At 56.5% G+C, this 22346-nt stretch overlaps 1 protein-coding gene across 2 annotated transcripts; it reads left to right on the top strand.

The window, feature by feature from the left end:
* Positions 1–593: 593 nt before the first annotated feature.
* Positions 594–20936, top strand: MMP28 (matrix metallopeptidase 28). 2 transcript variants are annotated; one of them, XM_069791374.1, is made up of 9 exons: positions 594–1662; positions 2252–2423; positions 10311–10390; positions 11068–11231; positions 15084–15305; positions 15954–16199; positions 16632–16781; positions 17318–17485; positions 18649–20936. In XM_069791374.1, exons 2-9 carry the CDS (start codon positions 2415–2417, stop codon positions 19041–19043), a joined length of 1434 nt encoding a protein of 477 aa, XP_069647475.1. In that variant the 5' UTR covers positions 594–1662; positions 2252–2414; the 3' UTR covers positions 19044–20936. The 2 variants fall into 2 exon arrangements, with proteins under 2 accessions (XP_069647475.1, XP_069647474.1); XM_069791373.1 differs by lacking the exons at positions 594–1662; positions 2252–2423 and adding an exon at positions 2901–3043.
* Positions 20937–22346: the final 1410 nt, after the last annotated feature.

Raw genomic sequence — 22346 nt, 5'->3', positions numbered from 1 at the left:
CAGCGAGCCATCCTATTGCCCCCCAGCTGCTGCAACTGTTTTTGAGCAGCAAACATTTGAAGAATGACTGTTCTCGAGAGGCGCTGTCTCGAGTGGATGAAATGGAACAACTTGAACGTGTTCTTAGTGCAAAAATTTAAAGACTTTAAACCGGCAGTTCTTGTGTATCACATCCATCCTGGGTAGAAACTGCCACAGAGGAGTAATGGTGTTGCTATTTGCTTATCAGTTGTGGTAAACATTAAAAGCTGCTCTGAGAAATTTCACGTCATTACAGCGTCGTTTTATAATGTTGGTTTATAAACTCCTCTTGGAGCTCACCTCTGCCAGAAGCAGGCGGTGATTCACCAGCGGTTCAGCTGTTGGCTCTGCAACGCTCAACTGCTCTACGCTGCACCCGGACCGACAAACGAGCCCCCCCGATTCCAGGTTCCATGTCTGTGGTAACAACATCTAGTTCTCTGTGATGTTTTCAGGTGAATATGCTAATGGTATTAAATTAGGAACCCCCTGGATCTCCCAAGTTCAAGCTGTGGAATCATCTTAGGAAAGGGTTTAGAAATCAAGCTAGCTGACTGCATTGAGACCTTTTGCGTGAAATTCAAGGGAGATGGGATTTTGTCTAAAAACCCAAGAAACCAGAAATGTTTAGGCAACCAGAACTTGTATGGATTGATCTATCATGCTCTTCCGAGAATGTTTTTCCGTAAAACTTTATCAGCTATTTGCCATAGGCTTAACTTCTCAGGTTTCAGTTTTGGGGTAGAAGTTACAAAGATTCAAACTTTCTTGTGCCCCAATTCTGAGCTTTTACCTAATGCTGAAAGAGTTGGAAATCTGTTCACCTTTCCACAAGATAGCTTTTCTGTTCCTGATACCATTCTGATTACAGCAGCTGGATAAACATCTTTATACTCAGAGCCAAAAGGCTGCAGAGAACTGTGATTTGGCATCTCCAAGACTGGGCTGAATTCTTCTCTGTCTGAATGCCCCGAACCCTAAGGACTCACGCGGCAGCCCCGGGAAATGCCAGGTCGGAAAGCTGGCTGCTCCGGGGGTTGCAGGTGCCCTCCCAGACGCTTCCCCACATTACAATGAGCAGAGGGGGGAGTTTCCTGCTCTTGCTGGAGCCGAGCCAGTCACTTTCTCATCATCCATATTCTTAAGTGGAAGAGCAGATGGATCAGTTGCTTCCTAGATACGAACCAAACACGGATGCGTTTGCAGACAGAGCTGCTCTTGTTTTGAAAGGAAGCGTTGGGCTGACCTGCATGAGGAGTGGCCAGCTCTTGGATCTCTGTACCAAGGCCAAGTATTCCCCTTGCACCAGCCCCTTACGGCATGCCAGCTGCCCTCCGTGCTGTCCCCGCAGCCCGTCGGTCAGCGCTTGCTGGCCCAGCCGTGACCTTCTTCATTTCTCCTATCCGTACTTTTCTGCCCGTGGCTCAGCGACTTCCTTATTTTGCCATGTTACGCAGATCCCTTTCTCTCTCCTTCGAATCCCGCTTCCCTTCCGTACATGCTAAGCCGTGTCTGGCTGAAAAGCGATGTGTTACAGGATCCCTGTGGATCTCGTCAAGCTGCACTCAACAGATGCTCCTGTAACTTCAGATTTTGGCATGATTAAAAAGAAGAGGAAGAGGCCTGTGAGCTTTAAAATAGGTGTGTGGTTGAAGCTGGCATGAAAACAAAAGCAGATATAAGTCACATCCTATTTTTTTCCCCCAAACCAAAGCAGAATCAAAACATCCTTTTGCTTTAGTCAAATTAAAACAAAATAGTCAAACAAAATACTGCAGGGAGTAAACAGAGCTGGTAAGTTGCCACTGGAAACTGCAAGATCATCAGCTGTGTACCATTTGCAGGAGAGCTGCAACGCTGACACACGTGCACCCTGTTGCCTTGGGTGGTAAACAGCCCCTCGTTGTCCGTGGGTGACCAAGTCCCATGCCGAGGAAGGAAATTTAGGCATAAACAGTGCAAGCCCACAACCCTGAGTGGGGGGGTTATTCTGTAAAGCTTGAGAGTGTGTTTTTCTTACATGTGGGGTTGTTTTTACCAGACCCCTGAAGAGGGGTAGTGTTGCTTGTCCAGCCTCCTGCCTTGCTGTGCTCGTGGCTAGTGCTGGCCACTCTCAGAGAGGTGCCCCCTGCGTCCAAGCCCTCGTCCGCTCTGCATCCGTGTGCTGGGGACCATGGTGAACGCAGGTTTATGAAAAGCTGGCCTCGCTTTCTCCTTCTCTTTCCCCCAGCTTCAAACCGGGCAGAGCCCAAGCCTAGCTGCCACAGCTAGCGGGAGGTTTGTCCCAGCACCCTAACCCGCCCGCGCTCCGCTCCCCATCCAGCCCGGAGAGCCGGTGCCCGCAGCGGGGTGGATGCATCCTGACGCAGCCACCGTGCGTGTCCCGCTCTGCGATGGATGGGGTGAGTTAGCGATGCCCGGGAGCGGAGGTGCCGCGCAGGGGAGACCGAGGGGAAGAAGGCTCCGTCCTCGGCGCTATGTTGGAGCGAGCCGGCTGCGGGGTGAGTCCCCGGGGCAGCTCTCCCAGCCTTTCCCCAAGGCTGGAGACGGGGTTGTGGCGGCCTGAACCTCCCAAGGGGCCTTTTTCCACGGCTACCCCTCGCCCTGAGCTCGGCTCCCTTTCCCCTCCGTCGCAAAGCCGTACGCGTACGGCGTGCGGGAGCGGGCTGCGGAGCGAAGGGGCATCGCCCCGCTGGGAGAGGACGGTGGAGAACGCGCAAGGGATCGTTTCTCCCGTACGGGAGCAGCCGGGCGTGCGGTGGGAGCAGCGCCCACCGCTCGGGGTGCCGCCGGCGGAGCCCAACCCTTCGGCCGGGGCTGGGGCGGGCCGGGGCCGCCCCCGGGGGGCCGGCACCGGGGCGGGGAGAGGAGAGGCGAGGCAAACCGGAGCCGGGGCACCGGCTGCGGAGGAAGGGAGCGGAGAGCAGCCGGGATGCTGGGAGCGCTCCGGGCCACCCTGGCGCTGGGGCTGCTGGCGGCCGCGCAGCCCGGACCGGCCGCTCGCCAGCGGCGGGAGGCGGAGGTAGGACCGGCACCGGGGCACCGGAGCACCGGGGCGGAGGATGGAGGATGGAGGATGGAGGGGGACTTGGTCTCGCACCCGGCCGTCGTGGGATTCCCGCGCCCCGTCGACGCCCTAAGGCGCGTGCCCGCCAGCGCTCGACGCGTCCGCGGGCACACGCGTCCGCGGGCACACGGTAACGGCTGGCGAAGGCGAGCCCCGCGTGCCGCAGAGCGTGCGCGGGTCGGCCGCGAATCCGTGGCGGAGGCGCGTGCGCGCCGAGATGGGCCCGCGCCGTAGGGTTGCGTTTGGGGTGTCAAGGCGCGTGTCGTAGACGGAGGCGTGCGCCCATAGGTGATGTACATCTGCACCCCTCCTCCTATATAGCTCTGACAACAATAGAAGTCTCGCACTGGGAAACCTTCCCATCTCCCCGCGAGTCGGGAGGGGACAAAAGCCAGCCTTTCCCCTGCCCTGCCTCTCACCGGGGCTGTCCCCATCACCTCTGTTTGGATTTCTTCTGTTTGTCCCCGTATCGTTGTCATGCTATGCCGCCAGCCGTTCCTGTTTGTTTTGGGAGGACGAGGTATGAGATTTGGCTGGTGAACAAAGGTTAACATCAGGGATTTGTTTCTTCTTTAGGCATCGATGTGGTGTATGTTTGCACAGAGGCTTGATTTTAAAACCCCAGCCAGTCCTGGTGGATCAATTGGGATTTTTCACATGCTGTAAGAGGAAAAGTGCACATCAGTGCTCCGAGGCTTGTTTCAATGTGCAGGCTTTTCATGCTGGGAGATGCAGTTTCAAAGAGGTGATTTATACGTGTGCTTGTCCCAGGGTGCACAAACCTCAGCCCGGCCCATCATGCCACCTGGAGAAAAACAAATCTGCAAAGTTCTTAATGCTCAGAAAATCAATAATTTAAAATTCAGTTTAAAAATAAAACCAGCTCATTGTGGGGGGCAAGAGCTTTAAAAGGTCCAGTCTGCCTTTTGATTCCTCACTGGTGACTTCTGAGAACTTTTCCCTTGAAGCCTCAGAGCAGGTCCCAGGATTGTGGCAGATCCCAGGCAAGGGGTGCTGGGCGAGTGACTTTCCTGTCTCCCTGCCTCAGTTTCCCCAGTGCGATGTGCTGCGCTGGTCAGGGACTGTGGGACAATGCACACAATGGAAATGTATGGAGACTGGGGTAAGAAAGCTTGTCTAAATAAACGGAGCAGTTAATTTTGCTTTTAAGAGAAAGCTGAAATTCTCACGTAACATCAAATAGTTCTAGTTACTTGTGGCTTTTAGACCGCTGCCAGGCTTTGCTTCTAAAGCTGTTTTTAATGCTTTTAAAATAGCCAAAGTTAGCAACAATAGCTTGTGTAAACTTAGATGCAAAAGTCTGAGAAAATGTCCAGTTGTGTTATTTTCCTGGCTTGTGCCCTTGTTTTCACTGCCTTTGTATCAACTGCAGCTTCCCCCCCCAAAAAGAAGGAAAGTTTGGAAATTTAATCTGAAACATTTGTATGTTAAATCATCTTATTATCTGCGGGCCCCAGATAGGAGGAGGTCCAATACTAGATAGCACGTAGTTTGGCAGACCTGGTCTCTGGCTGGGCTGCTCTCAGGACAGCAGTTGGGTGTGTGGTAATGCCCGAGTCTCCCTGATCCCGGGGGAATTGTGTAAAATACACGGCACGTGAGACTTCACCCCTTATTGGGAGTGAAGAGCGTGACCGAGTGCTGGTGGTGCCAAGGACAAAGGACAATAAAGTCCCTGTAGTGATTTGCATGAGAAGATACAGGTCTGTTGTGATTAGAAGAAAAATTGGGTAGAAAATTGAGAAAAGCAGGGAATGGAAATGGAGAGTGGGACTCAGGGACCGAGACATTCCCATTTTGGATTTTATTTATTTATTTTTTCCTATGCTGCCCTCCTTCTCCCGCTTTTGCAGTAGCACGTGGCCTCTGACTTTTCCCCCTCAGCAACTAAGGGCTTGCATTTTAGCGTAGGCTCTGAGCTGTATTTGTGCTGAGAAATGCTCTGGTGTCCAGATGAGCTCCTTTACGGAGCAGGCAACCAGTTGGGATGCTGGATGCTGAGCACAGCCTGGCCGGAGCGAGGGTCTCTGGGTACCACCCAGCACATGGTGGGGCTTGGGGGTCAGCTGGGACCCCCTCATGCTCCCGGCACACCCCCACATTTTCCCTCTGATTGAAATAAGAGGAAGAAAACCTTCTTCTTGGGAAAAATCCCTGCTGTTCAGCCTCAGCAGGGCAATGCAAGGAGTGGGGGAGAGGAGGAGGAATTATTCAGGTGCCGTCACCCCTGTTGAGGCACTGCCGGGCTCTGCGTGGCCGCGGAGAGCGTGTAAAACCCATGAGATCACGGCTCTGAGTTGCTGCCGATAGCGCGGATATGGCAAGTGGTTCCAAGACACCCGGCGGCCCTCCGGTGTGATTAACAGCCCCGTGAGTCACCGCAGCGTGAACAACCCCACTTTCTTCCCGGCTCTCCCCCTGAACAATCCCCACTTGTTACAGCGAATAACGCCTGCCAGGCAAGGGGCCGGCGGCTGCTGGCAGCGGGCACGTCGCCTTCCCCCCCGCCGGTTCCCATCCCGATGGATGGCGAAGACCAAGCATCTTGTTTCCTTTCTCTCCTTAGACGTGAAAGCACAACCAGTTTGCGTGACCAAACTGGTTTGTCAGCTGCTCTGGTATTTGCAGGGGAAGGTTTGGCCAAGCCCAGTGTTTTCCCCTGTTTTCCCCAAGTGCTTTGGGTTGCATTCGGGTAGTTTCAGTGCTGCTGGAGCTGTGGCTGGGTGGTGCAGCCCATCGCTACCCAGGGTGTGGGGTGCCTGGGGTGCCGGGGCAAAGCTGCGAGCTGGTTTCAAAGGCGGGAGCGAATCGTAGTAATTGCTGATGAGATATTCTTGTATTTAACGCACAAGGAAGCACAGCGATCTGCCAGCCCCGCAGGCAGGTAACACCAAGCCCAGGGACTTTCATGGCCTTTGTTTCCTTTCAAGTGATGCGATATTTGCTGTTCCTGTCCCGTAGCATCCCTCCTGTCCAGGCAGATGGGGAGGCAGAGAGCTAGGTCCAGTTCAGCATCTCAAAGATCTGTGTTACTGAAACCAGGAGGGGTTTTAGTTAGACCTGCTACAGTCCTGGCCTGCTGCCCCTGCTTCTCAGCTCAAGATAAAATGTGAAGAGTAAAGGAGCTTAAAAGGCGCTGGGCACAGTATTTCCCCAGCTCCACATCTTCAGTGGCAAGTAGATAATTTCCAGCTAAAACAGATTTTCAGGAGGGGTAGGTGGGAGAGGAGATTCCTTCAGGACCGGATTAGGCACAGCGGGGGAGCGTCACAGCAACCAGACAGGGCTTGGGGTTTTAACCAGCCTCCGTCATTAACATACAGAATTAGCTTATGTTTTGCTGTCTTTTCAGCGGGGGACAACCAGGCTCTGTACTTGCTAATCTCCGTTCTTGTGTGTCTTTGTGTATCTATATATATAATATTTATATAGATACTTATATGCACACTTAAACAAAAGAGACACAAAGACTCTGCCTAAGGGTTTATGACTGCAGGCAGGAATGTGGCTTGGGAGAGTGGAAAGAAATGAACGTTTTTAAATGCTTTGACATCTTCTGACGGCAGCTGACAGGCAGGCAGTGACCTGATGGGCAAGAGGAGCCGCCACTCCTTCTGTGGCCGTGCCAAAACATGCTCGTCCCAAACGTCAGCTTTCCTTGTGTCCGTGTTGCAGGGGGAAACTGAGGCTGAGATGTGGGAGCTACAGCTTCCCCCGTGTCCGTCTCGGTGGTGAAATGCCGGGCTGCTGTCCTCTCGTGATTGAAAACAAAAGACCTTGGAGGTGCAGCTTGTGGCCAGCATCCTCTGTAACCACAGCACCAAGCGCCTGCCCACCCTTCGGCAAGACGGGATCGCTTCCCTCCGCTGCTGGGGATGGAGGGGAGAGATGGGGCTTGTATCCAGGTAGAGCAGAAGCGACCACGGTCAACGGGAGCCAACGTGAGGCTTCTCTGATACTTAACTGGTGGTGAAGGTGCCAGAAGCTGAGTGTCTGGAGGGGAGGGCGGGCAGGACCAGAGCCTGCTGTCTCTGCCCTCTTGTTATCCCAGTTTCCAGGGAGGGAGGTCTAATTGTATTTGCTGTTGGCTGTCCTCCACCTGGGATGCCTGTGGTCAAGGGCAAGGTGTTTCCTTGGCTTTAGCTCTCAGCAGAGATGATTTCCAGGGTTGCAACCAGCTCCACATCAGAGCCCTGAGATGGGAAGGGCCCCTCCATCTCCCCCAAACTCTCCTCCTGCTATCCCCGCTGCAGCCCCGAAGGATTTCTGCCACGGCACTGGCTCCCGGGCAGCTAGATCTTTTCTCTTCTCCTCCCCACAAGCGGAGGGGGAGCTGGGCATATTTCATATTAATGCTCAGCTCTTGGTTTCCTGCTGTTTTTCTTTTCCCATTGTACAGAAAACAGCATTTCCCCATCTGGGGCAGGAGGGAGGGAGTTTTCCCAGCACGGCCAGGCTTTGCATTGCAGCCTCTGGAGAGGTTTAACGGGCTGGTGCCAGCTTCCACCCAGCCCTACCAGAGCCTGGCTAGTCTCTGGGGGTGTGTGGGGCATGGGCAGTGCTGGAGGGGGTCTTCAGCATTAGTTTGGGCACAGGACACTGTGACATGGGGCTCTTGGGTTCCCTTGTCACCCTGAAAAGCCTTTGGTCCAGGGGACTTTGTATGCTCTGCTGTCTGATAAATACCTTGTGCAGTGGAGGATCAGCACATCCCTCTCCTGTAGCTCTGTGTTTCCAGGACTGGCATCACCTGGAGCTCCCAATAACTGTGTCTAGAAAATGTAATAAGTTTGCTCCTGGTGGTTTTGCAGCCTGAGAGCTGATGCTTTTGTGCAAGAACCTCAACATGACACGAGCCAGAAACTACAGGGAAACTGCTGCTTTGGTTGGACTTGCAGAGTTCAAGGAGATCTGGACAGGAATAATAAAGCTAGTGGCCTGCGTACATTTTGGTGCTGCTCAAGAGCAGCTGCTGCAATAGCTGTGGCTTTTTTGCCACGCACCCTGACTTGTCCAGATGAGGTTTCAAGCCTTTGTGAGATCATGGTGGGGAAAAAACATTTTCATGCTTTAAGAATGGGATTGTGTTAGGTTACAGGAGAGGAAACAGCTTCAAGTTGTTACATTTTAGATGCTGAGTGAAAGCAAAATTTTGGTGGAAACAGTTTAGACTGTGCCACGATTTGAGACCCGGCACTTTCTGTCTGGGTGCTTTGTAGCTCACATTTAGCCATGGTGATGTAACCACCGGGGATTATCACTCCACATCCATATATATGTGGTTAGTGATTTTCTAATTCTGGAGGAGAACATTACAAAAACACAACTGCAGAGAAAGAGGGCCAGATACCTTCTCCTCTCCAGACTACTCTCAGGGCTACCAAACCTCCATGCCGCCCTGTCCCCAAGAGTTTCCCCCCATCCCCGTATCCTCCTTCCCTGCTTCTGCATCCCGAGTTGCTGCTGTGTTTTGCCTCCTGGTACCCATGTAAAGGTGCGAGTTATCCCCGTATGGCTGGGGAGATGGCACGTCCAGGCTATACGGTCCATCCCCGGGCAGAGGTGTTGCGGCTTTGTCTGATGAGCAAGCTGATGCTCTCATCTGCCAGTGCAGCACTTGCTCACACCTGATTTATCCCGACTCACCGGGACTGGGTGTGCAGTGTCCAGGTGACTCTGACCACACTTGGGTTTTTACTGCTGCAGCCCGATGCTGCTACAACGAGACGCTGCTACCTCTGGCCAAGGTAGGCAGCTGGTAAAAGTGTTCGGTGGGAAACACGGCCAAATTTTTGGGCTGGGGCTGAGTGAAGAGCGTGTCCTGGCAGGAAGCCGTGCTGGTCCTTGTGGTGCTGCAGCCGGAGGGGGATCCTCCAGGTAGAAGGGGTGTAAAGGAGGAGATAACTCCATGGCTGGAGGAGCTGAGGTCTGGGAAGGGGTTAGGGAGGGCTTCCACAGGGGCGAGCAACAGGCAGAGAGCACATGGAAGGTGCTTGCCCTGCTCGTGGGGAGGTGGCGGGCGCAGAGGATGACGTGTTTGGGGATGATGTGAAGATGACTGTTAAAGGCAAGCGGAGGATTTGGGCAGGAGGAGGAGAGGGAGAGGCTCTGGTGCACCTCAGGGCTGCCATATCCAGAAACTGTTCCCACTCCCCACCAGACAACTGGCAAAGTGTGGCCGGCTCGGTGCTGCCCATGCCCAGGAAGGGATGCTGCCGTCGGTCAGGAGCAGCATCGAGCGCAGGTTGACACCAGCCCCCTTCTTCTTGCCCTCTTACCCATCAGTGACCCCCCAGGTGAGCAGGGAGGGAATAGGCTTTAAAAGACAGTCCATAACGATCCTGGTGCTCAGCCCACCTCTCCTTTGGGATGCGGGAAATGAAGCAGCCACTTTCACTTTTTATTCCTCATTACTTCAACTCCGATTCTGTTGCACTAACAGGATGCTGGGCGGCTTGTTTGTCTCCTGCAGACATCCCCGGCGGCGGGGAAGGCGGGTGTGGAGCATTCCTGCGACCGTGGCTATTAACTTCTCCAAAAGCTGGAGGCGCAGGCTGGGCAGAGGGAAACCATTTATTTTCTTTAACGTGCAATTTATGTGTTGGAGCAAGTTCAGAGCGACAATCTCCGTCCATGTAAATGGCCGATAAGAAGAAGAATGGTTTGGCAGAGCAGATTGCCCCTGGAGTGTCTCCGCTTTGCAGCACCACATCCTGCGTGGAGATAGGGGGAGGCTGCAGCCTGACCCCATCTCACCCCACCCGTGTCCACAGCACTTCAGCCTTTATTTTAATCACTGCCTTGATGCATCTGAGGTGATTAGAGTGGGTTTGGTAGCCTCTGGCTGCGGATGACATGGCAGCAGGGTTTTTTGATCTGTTGATAGCAACGTTTCCTCCTACGCCTCCATTGCGTCGTGGCCAAAAACCCAAGAGCCATCAAAAATGATGGGCTTAGTTGAGGTTTTCCGAAGTCCCATAATGCAAACATATAGACCAGCTCGGCTTGGCACGCACAAGAGGTGCGGCTGCTTGGGGTGCAGAGTTCTCAGGAAAAAAAAATAACTGGGAATTTCTGCACAGCCCTGGGTTTGCTGCGCTGTTTCCCATCGCAGCTCCTTTTCCCCCCGCCTCCCCAAGCCAACATGTGCAAATGCCTGCCCGTGCTCTGAGCTGTGCCTCTCCCATGTCTCTTCTTGCAGCTGTTCCTGGAGAAATACGGCTACTTCGGCGAGCCGGGGCCCGGCACACACAGCCCCGCCGAGTTCACGGAGGCAGTGAGGTATGAGCCTTTTATTCAAAACAGCAGCAGAAATGCAGAAACTCCGGCTGTGTGGGAGCTGCTGGTGCTTGGGGGGGGGTCTTTTTGCAGCAGCAGAGTTCTTTCTGCAGCCGGGGGCTCTCTCTGGCACGGTCTGATGATAAAGCACAACCAGTCCTTTTTGGAAACGCCGGTCCGTACCCAGCTCCCGCAGCTGGCTGCTGGCAGCCCGACGCCTCGCTGCGCTGCTTTATTTGCCTTTTATGGCCCGGTGCTCCCCTTACAATAATATCTGTGGCGAGGCTGAGGTTGGGGACGGCTGGGAGATGTCAGGGGGCCGAGCTGACAACCCCTGCTCGGACGTCTCTTATCGAGATCACATTGGCTCTGGGAGAGTCCCTGGTCTGACCCTGCGCAAAGTCAAGTGCAAAGTCAAACAACTGGGGTTAAAAACTGGGAAAGACATTTTTTAGGCTCCCCTGTCTACTTTTGCCCTGCTAGGAGATGGATTGCTGGTCAGATGTGGTTTAGAGCCAAATCCTTCTTGTTTTATCACCCAGATACATTCCCTGTGGCAGGGCACAGAGTTTTCTGGGTGAAAGCCCTGGCTCAGGTCAAACACCCGGCACAAACGCAATCGAAGAACCCCCCCGGGAGGGGTCCGGGTGTGGGTGCTGACGTCTGCCTTCCTTTTTCAGGGACTTCCAGCGGGTGACCCACCTCCCGCTCAGCGGGGTCCTGGATGCCCCCACGCTCCATCAGATGGCTCTGCCGCGGTGCGGCACGGGTGATGGGCAGAGCCGCGCAGCCTGGGCACGCCGGGCATCTGCCACCCGGCGCCGCAGGCGTACCACGCAGCACGGTGAGCATCGGCGCCGGGGGTGCCGGTGGGGTTTGGGTTTCTGGGGTGCTGGTAGTCCAAGTCTTCCATCCTGTAACTGGGCTTCTGGAGATGCTGCTGTGGATGGGAGGCGCAGCTCTGCTGGTACAGGACCTGCCTGAGCTTTGCACTGCTTTATTTTTAAACCTCTTTATTTTTAGTTGTTCTGTATGGCTTGATGTCAGAAATGATTAGAGAGATGCAACTCCTACTCGTGGGGCAATTCAGCCCTCCGGGGTGGTTTTACTGCTGTCCAGGGAGCCAGGACATCTCCTGAGGAGCTATCAGATCACCATGGCCCCGGACACTGCCGTGGTGGCATGATCCGGAGAGCAGGGGCTGGCACACAGTGGAGTTATCTCCAGGCTCTGCTGAGCTTTGAGACTTCTAACGTGTGTTAGTCACCCGGCAGTAGCCACAAAACCTGCTGGTGCTGGGCTGCCTGGCCACAGGGAGTTGTTTCACCCACATTAAGGGCTTTAACTCTGCTCCAAGCGACTTCTTTTGCTCCTGAGTAGCCAGGATTGGGCCTCTTGTGTCTCACCCTCCTGGGCTTGTGGATGAGTAACTGGATTCCTAGAGAGCAAGAGGGCTGGGGCCAGCTGTGCTTAGGACATGGGAAAAATGAAGGCGAGATTAAGAAAGGGCTCTGTGCCTTGTCAGGCTGTCTCTGCATCTGGCAGGGCTGGCGATGGACGGCCCCAGGAGACAGCCCCATCGTCCTCCTCCTGCCTCTGGCTTTCATTCCAAAAACCCTGACATGCAGCGTCGCCCTTGCAGGCGCCATCCCTGGCAGAGGGTCTGCCATGCCCTGGGCAGGAGGCCGATGAGGCAGAGCTGGGAAGGACATGCAGGAGGAGATGGGCAAAGAGAAGCAGCTTGTGCCTTCTGGCTCACAAGGCTCCTTTTTGGGGACTGTGGTCTGCGGGTGGGTGGCAAGAGACACCCGGCGGCTCCGAGCCCAGACAGGGAAGGGCTGTGTGTGGCACCGGTTATTGCTCCGGTGGTCTGGTGCCGGGGGATCCCCCGTGGCAGCAAGCCGGGGTGCAGCTGGCGGCAGCACCAGCAGGCAGCGGGCATGGGAGCAACTCCATAGCGGTGCCCGCAGGCTGGAGGGGGGAGCTGGGGGGGGATGCCCGCACAGCTGGCGGCACCGGCCAGGAAGGCCGGAGGCTTTGTGCCAAGTTGGCTGTTTATCCGACTCCAAGCAGGAAGCCGCTGCAGCCGGGCAGGCAAAGTATTTTGTTATCCACCCCTGCCCCAGCAGGATCGTCACCGGGCAGCCGCTGTGTCCCTCATCCCGCCGGCTTCGGGCACGCTCGCGCCCCGGCGTGTGGGTCAAAGCCAACCCCGGCTGAGCTTTGGCTCCCGACGGAGTTAGCCCAGCAGTGGTGGCCAGCGTGGGACTGGGGAGGGCGTCCGTCCCCCCTGCTGCTCCCGGGGTCGGTCCCAGCCCAGCAGTGGAGATCGGCTCCCTGCGTGGGACGGGGTCCAGTCCGTCCGCTCCTTTCTGCACCTCTGAAGAAAACTTCCCTTCTGCAGTCAAAGCCCAAGGCTTTCTGCTCTCTGGCAAGATATGGGGACAGGTCCTGTTTGGAAATCGGGGGTCTGCAGTGGAAGGCGCTGGGAAGAGGACTTTCTTCTAGTTGCCTTGCTGGGCTTTGCCAGGCACCAGAGCTGGCTGGGAGCTCTGCTGACCAGCAGGTCCTTGGCCAGACGGCATGTCGGGCAGCCAGCATCCTGGATTTCCCCTCGGGGAACTCCTGCCTGTGATTGTCCCCGGCTCAATGGCTCCATGCAGCACCCAGCCCTCCTCTTCCTGAGAGCTGGCCACGATTGCCTCCCCCAGCCCTGCCTGCTGGTGCCATCCATCCATCCTCCTCCGGTGGGAGATGCTCTGCCCCTGTGGAGGGAAGGATGGGATGCCGGGGCTTTTTATCTTAGGACTGCAGCCATCCAGGCAGGTATTTAGCCTTTACCATGCAGGGTTTGGTGGAAAGCACAGCCATGTCCCTTTTAAGTCAGAGGCCGTCATTGCACTGATGAGCAGGGAGAACCGATTCTGCCCCCAAGGACCGCGACCAGCTGGCCCAGAGCCTCCCCTGCCATGGGCTGCTCGGAAACAGAGGAGAAGGAAACAGAGCTGGGATGGGATGTCCTCCAGGATTGCCGAGCAGCTTGGCTCAGACCCACAGCAACGAGCCCAGGCGTGCTGCCGGCTCTGTTCCCCCTGTTGCCCTGCACATCTGGAGCAGGCGCAGTCGCTGGAGGTCTGTCACCGCTCCCACGCCTTGGCACCAGCTCTGGCACCTGCATCTTCCCAGCGTGGCCCCATGGCTTCTTTCCTGCTCCCAGACACCCCTGGCTAGATGTAGTTGTGGGGCCCCAGGGTCCCCACAGCTGCTGAGGGGTGCTGGAGGAGGAGGAGGAGGAGGAGGGGGCTGTGATGTTGCGTGGCGGCTGCAGGAACACATATCTTTGCACTCCTGCGTGGTGGGAGGAGGGTGGGGAGCTTAGGGGGATTTCATGGGCTTGTCCCCTTCATCCTTGTCACCATCTGCCCTGGTGGCATCAGGGCTCTGTCTCCCTTAGAAGAGCTTTTAGGAAAGCCATGGGCAGTAAGATCCTTGGTGCTGTTAAAATAAATGGTGAGCAGTAGTTTGTTCCTGCTGGGATATCGCTGGCTGGACTTCCAGGCAACAACTTCTGCAGGTAGAAATGGTCAGGATGTCCTTAAAAACAGTGAAAAGGCAGCCCTACTACAGGGGAGCTGGTCTGTTCCTTGCCTTGGCTCAGTAGCTGCTGTGTTCAAATTACACATTCGGGGGAAAAAGAAAAGGGATTCCCTATAAAAGCAGTCAAGGCTGGGCCTCAGGGAGGGTGTTCAGGGGAGACAGGGAGGACCCCCCTCTCACCAAGGGAGCTTTGGGTGCTGGGGACCCCCAGCCCTGCACACACACCTCCCATGGCCCCCTGGTTTTGGTGTCCCTGCAGCATTCGGGCTTGGTGCAGAAGGTGCAGAGGCACCACAGGGACCAGCCGCAGGGCTCTGCTGCAGATCCCCCTGGTATGAACGGGCATTTTCCTTCCCTGCCTGTGCTTGCCGGCCAGCTGGATGAAGCCCTGGATGTCTCTGGGGTCTTTGGGCATGTGATGGAGATCAGCATGTGCTTTATGGCAGTCGGTACCATTCCTTCCTGGGGATGTATTTCAAACCCGACTGGTGTCCCCTTGAGGATTGGCTCTTTTTTTCCCCTCTGGCTGGTGCCTAGCTCTTGGCAAATCTGCCTTAACCAGGATGCAACCCTGCATCCTCCTTCCCCACTGTTCCGTTGTGCCCCCAAGTTGCTGCCGAGAGCCCTTCCCTCTCCTTTTGCCTTTGGGCCACTTGTTTTCAGAGGTGGCTTTGCTTTCTCTCCCTGAAAGCCAGTCCTTATCTTCTGGGCATGAAGCTGGCATCAGGCAGGAGACCTGCAGGTCAGGGACCCATGCTGGATTTGGCCCTGGAGAGCATGATGAGGCAAGGGGGTGGGGGGGTTCAAACTGAGTGCCCCAGCTTCTCCTCGCCTTAAACAGGTTTTGGCTCCTCTCTTAGGCTTTGGTTGCAGGTCCAGCCTTGGGAATCTCTGGGTGGGATCTAGTGGTGGCACCTTTGGAGGGATTTCATGGGTCAGATCCTGCTGCTGGTGGGACACCTGGGTTGACTTTCAGCTTCGGCTTGGGAAAGCCATGGCATTTCCCAGCACTGGGAAGCTTTCTTCTACCCCGGCAGCCCCTGGGTGGAAGAGCAAGTCCACGTCCCCATCGTCGTGCTGAGCTTTGCCCCTCTTGCAGGCGGGAGGTGGTACAAGCGGCACCTGACCTACCGGGTGGTGAACTGGCCCTCCTACCTGCCACAGCACGAGGTGCGCCTGGCCGTGAAAGCCGCCTTCGAGCTCTGGAGCAACGTGTCCTCGCTGGTGTTTTGGGAGGCACGGGATGGCCCAGCTGACATCCGCCTGACCTTCTTCCATGGAGACCACAACGATGGACTCAACAATGCCTTCGATGGACCAGGTGCTGGTCGCTTCCCCCTCGTAAGCTTCTCTTTTACAATGTGGGCTCTTCCCTGGCAGGGAGGAGGGCTGGGGGTGATGGAGGCAAGGCTCTGCCCCAGCAGTCCCTCTAAACCCAGTTTGCACCAGTTTGCTTTCCGATTTGGGGTCCTCACTACCAGTTCTGCAACTGAGGTCTGCCAGTGAGGTGGCTGAGATGCTACTCATTATAGGATCGTGCTGATGGTCTTCAAGGAGCCCTCCCCATCCTGATGGCATCCTCCAAACCTGAGCTCATTCCTTCCAGCTGAGTCTTTCTGCTTATCCACTATCAGACAAGCCCAGGTTTTCTCTCTTCTTGAGCCTTTGCCCGACACGGGTCAATGCAGTGGCTTCAGTCCCTGGCCTGAGCCCAGCAAGAAACCAAACATATAAACCACAGAGCAGACAAACCCCTGCCGTGCTCAGGAGCCGAAGGCAGAACTGGTTTGGCTTGCACCTGCTGCGGGAAATAGTCGTGGGAAGCTGCTGTTCTTTCTCAGCAGGCCTCCCAAAGAGCTAAAATCGATGCCTATTTAAGCAAACCAGAGCTGCGCGTGCCCCCTGCCCCTCGGCTTGTGGCTGAGGTCCTCTCCCACCCCATGGTCCCTGATGGCTCTCATGTCCCCAGGAGGTGCCCTGGCTCACGCCTTCTTCCCCCGGCGTGGAGAAGCCCACTTCGACAGCGCTGAGCGCTGGTCCCTGCACAGCGGCAAAGGGCGCAACCTCTTCATCGTGGTGGCCCACGAGGTCGGCCACACGCTGGGGCTGGAGCACTCCCCCGTCAAGAGTGCCCTGATGTCTCCCTACTACAAGAAGCTCAGCAAGGATTTTGTCCTCAGCTGGGATGACATCTTGGCTGTCCAGAACTTGTATGGTGAGCCTGGCTTCCCCAAGCATCCCTCAGTTCCTCTGGGGATGTTCCCTGGGATGGAGAGCGAGGAGCAGGGATGGGAGTGGGCAAGGGGAGAGGACTACGCGCAAGGGGCACGGTGGGGATGGGCCTCATCCTTTTGTGGCTGGGGAGGAAGATGCAGCAGGGCACGTGGAATGGGTACCATGCCCTCCAGGGCAGGGGAGGTTGGACCTGGTTCCCTTGTTTGCAACCAGGGAAACACTGGTGCATGTTTTTTGGGGGTACCGAGGGGTCTTTTCCACCACCGTATAGAGGGGGACAGGAGCCAGGCAGCGGGACAAGGAGTGTTTGGAGCCCTGGGATGGCTCCCCAGCCCTGTGCTCACACAGTGCTCTGGGGAAAGCCCTTTCCCTGCCCCTTCTCCATGACTCACTGCTCCCTGCTCCATCCCAGGGAAGCCCTCCAAAGGCTTGGCCATCCAGCTCCCGGGAAAGGTCTTCACTCACTTCCAGGACTGGAACACGGACCTTTACGACGGGGACCGGCAGCAAAGGAGCCTCAGCGCCTATTACTGCCACTCCTTCTTCGACGCCATAACCGCTGGTGAGTGTTGGCTGGCACAGCCATCTCCCGAAACACGTACCCCACCCCTCACCCCAGTGCTGCAGCAGCCAGTTTCTGCTCTGATAAGCTCCAGTAGTGGGAAGGGTGGATTTGGCTGGCCCACAGCCCCATATGTGCTCCTGGGGCTGGTGGCATCACTGACGCACATTGCTGCCACAGAGTGGAGTGCATCTCGAGGACACAGCGATGGTTTGGTGTGTTAGGAGGGGGAAAACATCCTCAAACTTGGGCCATGACAAGGCTTATTCGCTGCGGGAGCTCAACCGTGAAAGATGAGCCTTGAGCGGGAGCTGTGGTCAGCTTTTATCCTCTCTGGGCTGGAGTGGAGGCAATGAATTATGAAAGCTGAGAGGGCGGTTGGAGAGGCAGAAGGGAGCCTCCGAAACCCAAGCATCCCCGAAGCACCGCGGAGCTGTGTGGGGAGGAGAGGGGAATTGGGGAGCGGTGGGTGGGAGGTGGGATGAGGCTTCTCGCCTCTCATGTGGGAATCCCTCACTCCTCCTTCTGCCCTGCAGATGGGGATCACAACCTCTACATCTTCAAGGGCAGCCACTACTGGGTGGTGCCCACGAGCGGCAACGCCAGCGACCCACGGCCCCTGCAGACGCGCTGGCCCGGTCTCCCCGCTGGCATCGACGCCTGCGCCTGGTCCCAGCTCAGTGGCAAGTTTTACTTCTTCAAAGGTAGGTGAGGCACAGGCAGGAGAGCTCTCCTTGGGGCTGCTGATGCTCCTGCCTGCTTGGTCTGGCTGTCCGGGTCTGGCTGGGGCACCTTCTCCTGCCCACGTCCCCTGTCCCTCCTGCTGGTCCTGTCCCAGCACAGAGCTGGGGCATCACTGGGTCCCAGGTGTGCAAAAACCCGCAGGAGCCCTGGGCTTGTTGCCTGCCATGGATTAATTGTATGGCTTTGGGTGTATCATCCCGGCAGGCAGCATCACCCCCTCGTGCCTCAGTTTCCTCATTAGCCCATTCAGGAGAGCGGCGCTCACCTGTGTTTAAAAACAAAACCAGATGTATCAAACCCTTTGGGCTCTTGGGGTGAAAATGCTCCCGAAAGACGTGTGGCCACAGGGGAGCTGAGACGAGTGTGATGTTTTCATGGTACACATGGGTCCCTGCATCGTGCCGGGGGCTGAGCTGCCACAGGGAGCTGAAATACCATCCGCAAGCTGCTCGGCAGCACGCCGCAGCCGGATGGGTAGAGGAAGGTCAAAGAAGGCAGCCTGGCTGCCAGGGTCAGCCCCAACCTTTAATGGAAACCAGTTGCAGGCTCATCAGAATGGGGGCTTTGTTGCTGCGGCTGGGTGAGAGCCAAAAGCCCCTCTCCCTCCACAGCCCTCGTCCGCTCCCTCCCTCCCCGGGGCTGGGTCAGGCTGTGGCTTGTGAGCAGAAAGGGGCTTTTGTCTGCTTGCTTCGTGGGGACAGGGCTCTGCGGGGATGGCCGAGCGCTCGGCCCCAGTTGCAATTCCTGCTGCTGCAGCGCTGATCTCGGTTGTCCCAGTCCCTGGGGGATCTGGGTCTGTCTGTCCTGCTCGCTGTGCAGGAACAGGGGGAGGTTTGCAAGGAAGCAGCAAAGACTAGGGAACAGTGTGGTGGCCTTGCTCTGTCCCTGGCAGTCTCTTTCCGTGCCTTCAAGCCCCTGAGCTACTGTGCCTCAGTTTCCCCCCCCAGCCTGGGAGCAGCCCCACAGTGGTGCTGGTTGGATCACCAGCGGGATGGATGTCACGGACACGTGTCTAGGGCTGCAAGGCTGGCCCCATGGCTGAGTCCTTCCATGTCTCCTGAAGCTGGTCCTGCGACGGACCCCGTTGGGGTGGGCTCTAACCCCTCTCCCCTGCTCTTCCCAGGTGGCCGATGCTGGTGCTACATGGGCTCCACCCTGGCGGCAGGTTTCCCCCAGAAATGCAGTGCCCGCGGCCTCCCACGGCACCCCGACACCGCGCTCTACTTCCAGCAGCTCCGGCGCCTGGTCCTCTTCAAAGGACCCAAGTACTTCGTGGTGAGCGAGGAGACTCTCGGCGTGGAGCCCTACTACCCCCGCAGCCTGCGGGACTGGGAGGGCTTGCCCCCTGGCACGGCGGGTGCCCTCACCCACCGCGACGGCTTCATCTACTTCTTTCGGGATGACCAGTACTGGCAATTCGACCGGGCGAAGCTGCAAGTGGTGGCCACCGGCAAATGGGCCACCCAGCTACCCTGGATGGGCTGCTGGGATGCAAACGGTGGGCAGGTCCTCTTCTGAGCAGAGCGTACTGGGATGAAATGGGGGGCTGAACCCCAACGCGCCCACCGCTGCCTGGATCCCTCTTTATTTGACTCTGGATTCCGGTCTGAGGACGGTTCGGCCGGGACTGGCAGGCCAGGGCTGCCTGCGGATGGCTGGAGCCATGGGCCGGTGGAGCGATGCCCCGGTGCAGCAGGGATGCAGCCGGGATGGGGCAGCCGTCAGCCCCGGCCAGGTGGGCTGGAGGCTTTGGGAGACAATATTTTTTTAAAAAGACCACAAAAAAAGGTCTAAGCCATGGAGACTGCAAACCCACCCGTTTCTGTTAACGTTCAGGATATCATTACACATTTTTTTTTCAAACCGGGACTGGGGTTTGTTGATACTTCAGCTGTCGTTTTCCTGCGATCAGGCAGAGGAGTGCCTCACCGTCGCTTGGTTTGGGGCTTGGGTGGTTTTAAATAAGAGACTGAGAATGTTTCCTGGTTAAAACAAAAAGAAAAGAGACATTTGGACAAAAATACGGTTCCGTGTTGAGCTTTGCCCCCCGCTGTGTGCACAAAGCCCCCCCTCCTGCCTTCTCCCCTCTCTTGCCCCAGGAATGGAGGGTCGGCAGCTGGAGGAGGAGACCCATCCCCTGCGGGTGCTTCGGCACCAGCTGCAGACACCAACACCGTGGGATTTTGGGGGAGAAAGCAGAGGGTTTTGGTGTAGGAGCCTCTTTGGGGTGAAGGAAGAGGGGGAGGTACAGCTGAGCTGCTGACCGTGTCGCTGTGCAGCTCGCAGGAGAGTTGCAGCTTGGCTTTCTGATGGGGTTGGGATGGCTGGTTGGGTTCTCCAGTGTCTGATAAGGGTTGTGTTCACCTGGCAGCCTTTCTTGTGTGCAGAGAAAGTGTCTGTCCTCTGCTCCGTCTCTCTGCAAGAGATGGGATCAACATATTTTTAAGTCCTGTGCCCCTCTGCTGCAGTTGGATGAACTGGATTGAAAAATTACTGGGGGAGGAGAGGAAGAGGAGAGGGTGAGCAGGACAGACAGACATGTCTGTGCATGCAGGCTCACAAGGACAGCTCGGCTGCATATTCCTCATTCCTTTCCCAAAGCAGGGCTCCCCACCTGGAAACGCCACTGGCTCCTGTGCCCCGAGTCACCGGTCATGTCTACAAAGGGCCATCGTCTCCCACAGCCGGTGGGGGAGTGTCAGGTCCCTGGGGCTTGAATGCAGTGGCAGAAAATGCCAGCCATGGGTGCTGACCAGGACAGGGCTCAACTTTCTTAAAATATCCTTTGAGTTGAGAGATTTGGGGATTTTCATCATGCTGGGGTTCTACACAGGTGGGCTGCTGCTTCGTTGATGGTTCTGCCAGGACTCGGACCCCGGCGCTGGGTGCCTTTCTTCGTGTCGGTGGCTTCGGCACCGGGCTGCGGCTGGTCCTGCCGTGCCGGGATGCCATGTCGGGGTGCCGAGTCGGGATCCCCTCCCGATGCCAGCAGCTGTTCTTCAGCGTAGCGTCCTCTGCTCACCCTCACCCACCCTAGACCTTCCCTACAGAGAAGGCAGGAGCGGGGCTTGCCCCAGGCAGGGTGCCAGGGCTGGTACTTCCCGAGGGCTTTTGGCGCTGCCCGATACCAGCTGAGACATGGATTTGGCAGGACAGAGAGCTAACACAAGCTGTTCTGTCCGTTTTCCGTGATATTTGTGAGTGAGCCCTTCCTGTGCAGACACGGACACTGGGACTTCATCTGCTCAGGGCTTAAAACCTCAGGGGACTTTCAGTGTTGCCAAAGAGATGGGGCTGCATCGTTCTTATTTTGAATTGAATGATAATAAGGCAACATTGCTTGCAGGGAGTCCCAAGGGCCTGAAGACCTGATGGCAAATAAAATGAACCTCTGGATATGCGGTGATGGGATTTCTGCTTGTTTTCATGCCAGACTTTTGTATATTTTTTTTTAAAAGCCAATCTCCTGGTTCCTGAAAGGGGTGCATTTAAGATGCATGTGTGTGTTTGGGGCTGGAGTGGGTATTGCTGAATTTGGCCTCAGCTATCATGCTTGCTGGATCAAATGAGGGGGATGGATCCCACTAAAAACTTGCTGATGGGGATGATGCTGATGGTGAAAAAACCATGGAAATGCTCTTCCCTGCTTCGTCCCAGATTACTGAGTATTTCTCCACACCTTGGGATGTGTTAATAGTTGGGGTTTTTTTCCCAGTGTGGAGGATGAATTCACGCTGATGGGGACCCTCCAGGTCTCCACCTCTGCCCCAGCCCATTGCGGTGTGTGAAGGTGGGTCCTTACCTCCCATGGGACAGGGAGCACCCTGAAACCTTCCCTGCTGCTCCTGTTTGCTTTCCTTCATGCTGCAACATGCCGGGGCGTCCTGCCTGTGCTGCCCGTTGAGCGGGCAGCGTTTTGCCTGCAGGGAGGACCTGCTGGCCAGCACCAGCAGTGTCGCAATGTTTGCAGAGGTCAGGCTTGCCTCCGTCCCCGCTCACGTCTCCTGCCTGGAGCCATGTCTCTCCAGCCCCCTCGGCTCCCACCAGCCATGGGATCTGCAGCGTGATGGGGAGATTGATGGGGGGTTGATGGGGAGATTGATGGGGAAGGCTGGCACTGGACGAGGTCTTGCTGTCAAGACGTCTGCTCTGGGCATTGAGGAGAGTCAGAAGAGCAGTGTGACTTCTGCTCCATGAACCACTTTTTGGAGACAGGAGGATTTATGAGTCTGTCTGTACCCCAGGGGTATTCCACACCTGCGGCTCTGCAGAGAAGCAGCAGATCATTATCCCCTTTCGTGACCCCTTAGGAGAGAGCCAGGCATCCCTTCTGCTGTAGGACTGGAGGCTGAGGATGGGACAACCTCAAATCCTCTCCTGTTTTGGGGCTTTCCTTTTCCTCCCTTGCTTGCTGCCGTGTGTTTCCTGGGGCTGTGCGCTGTCGGGATGCCTTGGGGTCACAAGTGATGCTGCCAGGGCTGGGGCTGAGCGTAGCATTGCTGGCAAAGACAGGGTGACTGGCCTGCACCCTCAATTTCGGGGGGGCCTGGGGGAGTTGGACTCGCACCCTGAGCCATGTGGTTGACCCCACTGGGTGCTGTGGCTGAAAATCCTGCGTCACAAGGGTCCTTTTCTCCCACTGGGCTCCCTGGCAGGGCATGCCAGGCACAGACTCCTCCGGCCAGCCTGCCATGCATTCCCCAGCCCGGGGGAATAGCTGGGATTCTTGCATTTCCTCCCCCAAAATGACACCGGCTGATCCAGCCATGATCTGCAGTGAGCATCAGCAGCTGGCACCAGGGAGAAGATGGGGTCCCTGAC

Source organism: Haliaeetus albicilla, chromosome 9 (genome assembly GCF_947461875.1).
Source record: "Haliaeetus albicilla chromosome 9, bHalAlb1.1, whole genome shotgun sequence".
NCBI lineage: Eukaryota > Metazoa > Chordata > Aves > Accipitriformes > Accipitridae > Haliaeetus > Haliaeetus albicilla.
This window is presented reverse-complemented; position numbering and strand designations above follow the sequence as displayed.